The following is a 7,333-nucleotide window of genomic DNA, read 5'->3' on the forward strand; positions in this document are numbered from 1 at the left end:
TATTAAGGTCGGGTAGAGCAGGAAATATCTTGCTCAAAATTTCGAGCAGTCCGGCAAACAGGTAAATAATTTTGCTTCCAAGTGTACCTATTGTGTTCCTGCATATTAAACTTATCTATGGTTCCTGCGGCGAGTAAGGTAGCCAGAGCTCCGGGAGAGGGTAAGGGTTAGTCAGCAACGGACTTGAAATGCTGCTAGTATTTCAGGCAAAGGCTTCCGCTTACCGTCAGGGAAGCCCTTGTGCTACCTATGGCTATGTGTACCTATGGCTTCCTTGACGTTCAGTATATTGTGTCGACAGGCGCACTGAGATAAGTTATATAGTCAAACCGATTTACTTTGCACTAACATATTTATTTTAAAAATGACGACAATATTAAATACAAATAAGATGAGAGAGATATTCTGAAATGGTCATAACACCTAGGTTATATTACAATTTTCATTACGATATAATAGTTAAGTAGATAAATTAGCCGAATGAACGAACAAAAGCGTACAGCTGGAGCCATTGGAGCGACTATGGCATAGCTTATAGCAAAAAAAAATTCAAGCTTCGTATAATTATAGGTATAATATTTATTAAAATAAGGTCGTTACGAGAACTGGTTCCGTCTTAAAACGGTGCGAAAACATAAATCATACATTTTGTATGGAATATATATATTTTTAATATTAATAAATGTTTTGTCGATTATGAACAAGAATAATTGTGTTTGCTCGCAAACGAAATAAAAAACCGACTTCAATTACGTCGACAAGTAATACAACTTAAGTAGCCGAAAAAACTAGTCAAGTAAATACGCGTTACCAAAGATTACTCAAAAAGTAGTGATTGGATCTCAATAACATTTTCATCATAATAACAGCTAACATTAATTAAACAATAGGTAAATACATAATTGAAACTACTTTCTTTTTTTAAATTATGTCGTATTTTCGTAAGTGGGCTCTTAAAAAACGAAACATTTTAATTTTAAATCACATTTATGTCATATTTCAACTAAACATATTTTTCTTTACATCTGAGAATAAGAAATCAATAATCTGCATCATTTATACTTTTATGACAATCAAATGGTAGATCACAGCCAATATATTTATCCATAGAAACTGCATTTTCAATAACTTTTTTCCACTGAGGATCTGTAGACAGTAGATGTGGATTGCAGAAAACTATTGTTGTAATTTGTGCTCTCGTCAAAGACACGTTCAATCTTTTTGGATTGCTTACAAATCCTAATGCATGTCTCATATCTTCCTCCAATAGAGACTCATTGGACCGCACTGTCGATATGAGAATAATAGGTCGTTCTTGTCCTTGAAAATCTTCTACAGTTCCTATTTTAGGTTGAGGTAGACCCATAGATTCGAAAAGAACACGAAAATATTTCGTCTGAAAAAACAGGTAAAAAAATTATTATGAGTAATAAATCTATTTTCATAAAAATATCTCAAATTATAGCAGTCAATGCAGAACCATAAATCATAATTTAGTTTCTCGGAAACTGAACTTGCATTCAAGTATGTTACCTGTCTTTAAAAATACTTAAAATTTAAAATTTCTAACTAGCAACAACTGATGTATGATTGAGTTTGATCATTAGTGTAGTTTGACGTTTTGCACTATCGTGAACATAGATATAGATTTCAATATAAACAATGTTTTTAACGGTAAGATTTATAAAAAATGATATGACAGTTTGTATTAAGTACTTTTTTTTACTAAATTAGCTACAATGTCAACTGCTCTTCTCAAATTAAGAAACTGGTTTAAATACCTGAGCAATGTAAGGTGTTATAATACCAATTTCATCTGCCGTAATGTTCTTTTTAAACAATTTGCATGTAGTTAAAGCTATCATTGCAGCTTCTTGTGGATTATACCACGAAGGGCTGTCTTCTGCTCTTACATTGCAACCCTTAATACCATAAACAAATAGTCCACCACATATATCATTTGATTCGAATATTTCACGAGTTGCATTTATAAACTTTGATGTCCATGGCATGCTTTCATCTATTGTTGCTTTTAGTGTTCCGTCATAAAACATTTGACTCGGTAGTTCAATAACTTCCTTCAATGATCTATAGTTTACATTCAATTTTGTAACAAGTCGATTATCAAAACCATTTACAAATGATTGGTAATCTTTCAAATAAGGAAATCTTTCGAGTAACCTACATAAAAAAGATTCATCCAATCCATATTCTTTACAGTATTTCGATAATACTAGAGGCCCTAATTGCATCGGATCACCTGCAAGAATTATTTGTCCATGTTCTTTGTCAACAAAAGTCATAGGTAGCATTATCTCGGGCTCTGTCGCCTGTCCTGCTTCATCTACAATAATATGAGTAAAATGTCCTTGGGGTAGATTCAAATGTATCAAAGTTCCTAGGCAGAAACACGTGCCTATAGTAACACGATGTCTCCCTATGACAGATTTCTGACAATTAAGATTTATATTATTTTTAACTTCATGTTTTGATTTTGATGTTCTCTCTGTGGCTATATCAAGAGTAGCACAAAAAGGCTTGATTGTATCAGGTATACTATCGGAATCAACTAAATAGTTAGCAATCAATCTAACAATGGAACCCGAAAAACTATCTTTATACTGTATCAATCTTTCAGTTATTAAATTTGCAGCACTATTAGATGGGGTGGCTACCAAAATTCTACTTTCAGGAAATAATGACAATATTTGCAGAATAGTTTCAATAACAGTAACAGTTTTCCCAGTACCAGGTGGACCAAAGATGACGTAAGGCATCGGCCGACATTCGGCTTTAGCTATGTTTATAATAGCGCTTTTTTGTTCGGTATTTAATTTTGTATTAAACCATTTTATGTTATCTAGTTGTTCATCAGATATTTTTTGCGGCTTTGTATTTATTCGAGTAGGGAACAAAATATCAGGACCGAGTTTAGATAAAGCTAAATTGATTGCATAATGTGATCTTCTATAATTAGTTCTGCTTATATGAAAAACTATTGAAACATCACTACCACTATAAGTTTCGTGGAACTGAGGGTTAAATTTAAATAAAACCAAATTGCCTCTTATATCGTGAATAAAGCCTTCATAGCAAGAGGCATCAGCATTCCAAACATCTTTTACAACAACCTTATCCCCTTTCATTAAAGATGGCCTTGTTTCAGCTAAGCCAGACACTTCAAGACCAAGATATTGATCATAATGTAGTAAATACACTTTACTTTTATCATGAATCCTCATATTCAAATTAGCTTGAACTTCATCCATATAGAGAAGTGTATGCCATTTATCAATATAATTAGTGATAGATAAATCGTGTAACAGAAATGGAAAATTTGTTTCAATTTTGATCAATAATTTTGCAAAATCTGATGTAAATATTGTTTTATTTGAATCTCCTAAGAGTACAGACCATATTTTTTCAGGTATAGGATAACCCCCAATTCTTACGTCAACAAATGCAGGTTGTTTATATGGTCTAACTCCAGGGATATATGGATCATTATTATTTCTTATTTTCTTCATGACTTCGATTTTATGTAATTCTTTCATTTCATTGACATTGTATGTAATATCATTTGAATATTTTTCACTTCCAATAACATTTATTTCAATAAATCGTTTCAATTGAAACCCTTTAAATAAAAGCACAAAACACTCTTTTGATAGTCCCAAAAATTTTGGAACACATGTCACAGTAAAATTTAATGATTGTCCAGGAGCTAACTTTATTGGTTGACTAATAAATGGTGTCACATGTACTTGTGAATTCCTCTTTTTAGTCAATATTATCCATTTGTTAATGTCGTATACCTGGTTACTTCCATTTTTTATGCTCAAAATTAGCCTGTCAGTCTTTCCAAAAATAACTTTGTCAAATTTTAAGGGATAGGTCATCTCAATATTTTTTTCCTGTTCCAAGCTAAGAGTAACTTGTTCTTCATTTGGTAATTCCTTTTGAGATCTATTAGGGGATCCGCTAGACACGAACACTAATTTTACAGCTCTCCATGTGCATGAGCCCTGAGTACTTTCTATGGCTTCTACCAACACCTAGAAAAATTAAAAGTACTTTATAAGTTTTAAATAATGTCATTATTTTCCTGCAAATAATCTTACAAAGACAATAACTGAAAGATAATACAAAACAATTTTAGAAACAAACAAATAGACATAACAGATAAAATTCTACTTCCAAATTGAGTTTTCTAAATTTAAGTATTTTGGTTGAAAAATGTCAAGTTTTGTTGAACATCACAGAACAAATCAAGCTGTCTGGAACCTTAAAACCAAAACACTACTTAATCACTGTGAGATATGACAAAACAATGTATGTTGGAATTATTCCTCTCTTATAGTTCTACATAAGTCGGCAATGACATATATCTTTCTTGTCTTTGAAGTATTGCTTATATTACCCCTTTTGACTTCTAAAAATGTCACAGACAATGCATTATTTGATAAGCTGCTTAGAAAGATACAGTACTAATCCATTTCAACTTAAGTACTTTTGTTGCCTGAAGTATTTCATGCAATGATAATTCTTTACAATGTACAATTAAAACCAATATCTTTGAAGTAATTACAAATGAGAAAAAATGGTTGCAAAAATAAATCCAAGCACAGGTATCAACACCAATGATGAGATTCAGTTGATGAACAACTTAGATTTTTGCCTGTCGCTTTTATTAAGCCGGTTTGTATCACTAATGACAAGCATATTAATATTATTATAACATGTTAAAATTTTAAAACAAACAACTCACCTTTGTACCACAAACTGGTTGCAAACCATTTGATAATGCAGTATTGTCAAAAAAAATTTTTCTATCACAAGTTCCATAAATTCCTGTCCATTCGGTAATAACAGCATGCATGACTTTGGTACGAATTGGATTAAAAGCAGTAACTTTCAAAACCTTAAATTTCAAGAACACAATTTTAATTGTTAATTTTTAAATTAATTTTAGTTTTTTTATAACTAAAAAATGTTCTAAGGTCAGCTCTGTAGTCATCAATTAGATATATGTGTTTGCAGGCAAACGAAGAAAAACCGACTTCAATTATATCGACAAGTAATACAAAGTAGGTAGACGAAAAAATAGTCAAGTAAATACGCATTATCAAAGATTACTCCAAATGTTGTAATGAGATCTCGATGAAATTTAAATGTGGCCACATGATAAACATCGGCTTTCGATTTAATTAAAAATCATCAAAATTGGTACACACAGTAAAAAGTTTTGTAGATTTTCGAGAGTTTCCCTCGATTTCTCTGGGATCCCATCATCAGATCCTGGTTTCCTTATCATGGTACCAAACTAGGGATATCTCCTTTCCAACAAAAAAAGAATTATCAAAATCGGTTCATAAACAACGGAGTTATCCCTGAATATACATAAATATATATATGTTCGAATTGAGTAACCTCTTCCTTTTTTTGAAGTCGGTTAAAAAAAAACAGCTATAACTTTAGGTAGCTTCTACTTTAACATTTTAATTTAGAAAAATGATATAAACATTTATAGAACATATCCAGTAAAGTATATTATATACAAATGTTTCAAACACAAAGGAGAAATAACATAAGACACAAGCAATTATGCTATGGAAGGTTTGCATATATTTGTATTACCTGAGTAGCAGATATATTAGTTGACTTGTTACAATCTTCTTGTACAGAACACTTGATTTCCAACCAATCTCCTTCTATTGGAACAAAAGTTCCTTCAACATCATCGAGGTTAAATTTTATATCACTTTCACTAATATAAACAAATCTATCCTGCCTTCTGGCAACTTGGCCAATTAAAATGTGATCAATAACATTAAAATGCTGTTCATCAAAATTCTCCTCATCACCCCAAAACATACCTTGGTTCTCTAAAATTCTAACAATTACAAACCTTTCATTGCAGTCTTTATAACCTAAGTAAACTATTTTATCATTTACGTTTAAGTTTAAGTAACAGTCAGAAGTATCATAATAGGTTATACCATCTATTAACACATAATTATCTCCACAATATGTTATTAAACCTGAAACAAACAGAATTTCATTTAAAATAAATACAGAACATTTAATAAATTTTTTACTGAGACAAACTTCTTAACAGTCCATGGATTCACTGTGCAAGTGCCGGGTCCATCGTGTGGCAGAGGGAGAAACTCAGAGCAGTTCCCAGGACTTGCGACCTAGGCATAAGTTTAAGAAGGCCTCTTTTGAGATGCCCATCAACGCTCACCTTCACTACTCGAGTTGTCCGCCCTGCCTAGAGAAATTTAGTAGGAACCTGTTAGTGCAGCTTTAGACACTCGATCTAAAATAGAACCTACTGCAGTTCTCGACAGACCAAGGTCTTTCAGAAGATTATAGAGAAATTTTAATGGTATACCTCTCGCTCCTACTTCTACCGCATATAAATTAACCACAACCATTTTTGTTAAGTTCATTTGTTACATATTATTATATATTTATTTAATTTTATTGTGTGGTCTTTAGGAATGTTGGTTTCCCACAGTACAGTAAGCTATATTCTTATTATACGTTTAATGTGCCTAGAAATAAGGAATATGTCAGGGTTCGATGATAAAACACCAAAATCTTCGGGGATTACATCTTAGTAAAATTTACGTAGTAAGTTTTATAAGAAATAATGTTAGTTTTTATTATACCTGTTTTTTTAACACAAACTGCATTGCGTGGTTGATCTCCCACTTCACTTGTTAATACTACAGACTCCTTTTCAGATTGTATTTCTAATTGTAATAGTTCCTCTGCTAAAAACCTTTCCTTTTCATCATCACTTTCTTCAGTGCCATTTTTATTGAATAAGTAATTGAAAAAGTTTGTAATATAGGTAAACATCTTGCAAATAAAACAGCAGCTATAATTTATAGAATACTACACATTTACTGGACAAAGCCTTTATCGTAGTCAAATTTCCACTCTGTAGACTTTAAATAATCTAGTTCCTTACGTAAAGCTTGTATTCTTTTTTGATGCAGTTCTTTGTGAGCATTTTTTAATGACTGTTCAAAGTTGTGTCCATGATCTCCATGAGTTAAAGACTGATCGAAATTCGGAATTCTAGTCTGTGGTGTACTCTGAAAATATAGTGTGTTTGCTAAAGTTTTTCCACAAACGAGTTGAGATGTTATTGAGGTATTTTCAACAGTCAAACCTGTGGTGTTTCCGGTTCTGATGGTGAGTATCCAGATTGTGATATATTGCTAGAAGATGACATTCCAGGTGTTTTATTAATATGAAAATGTTATTGTTTATATTTAAAACTTTTAAAAATTTTACTATTTTAAACAAATATTGTTAA

At 31.7% G+C, this 7,333-nt stretch overlaps 1 protein-coding gene across 1 annotated transcript; it reads right to left on the reverse strand.

Annotated features, from left to right (window-relative positions):
- Positions 1 to 968: 968 nt before the first annotated feature.
- On the reverse strand, positions 969 to 6,920 carry LOC123669910 (probable RNA helicase armi). Its single transcript, XM_045603429.1, has 5 exons — positions 6,678 to 6,920; positions 5,638 to 6,041; positions 4,769 to 4,921; positions 1,782 to 4,055; positions 969 to 1,396 (listed from the first exon to the last, which is right to left on the reverse strand). Exons 1-5 carry the CDS (start codon positions 6,868 to 6,870, stop codon positions 1,040 to 1,042), a joined length of 3,381 nt encoding a protein of 1,126 aa, XP_045459385.1. The 5' UTR covers positions 6,871 to 6,920; the 3' UTR covers positions 969 to 1,039.
- Between the last annotated feature and the right edge of the window lie 413 nt (positions 6,921 to 7,333).

This window comes from Melitaea cinxia, chromosome 1 (genome assembly GCF_905220565.1).
Source record: "Melitaea cinxia chromosome 1, ilMelCinx1.1, whole genome shotgun sequence".
Classification (NCBI taxonomy): Eukaryota; Metazoa; Arthropoda; class Insecta; order Lepidoptera; family Nymphalidae; genus Melitaea; species Melitaea cinxia.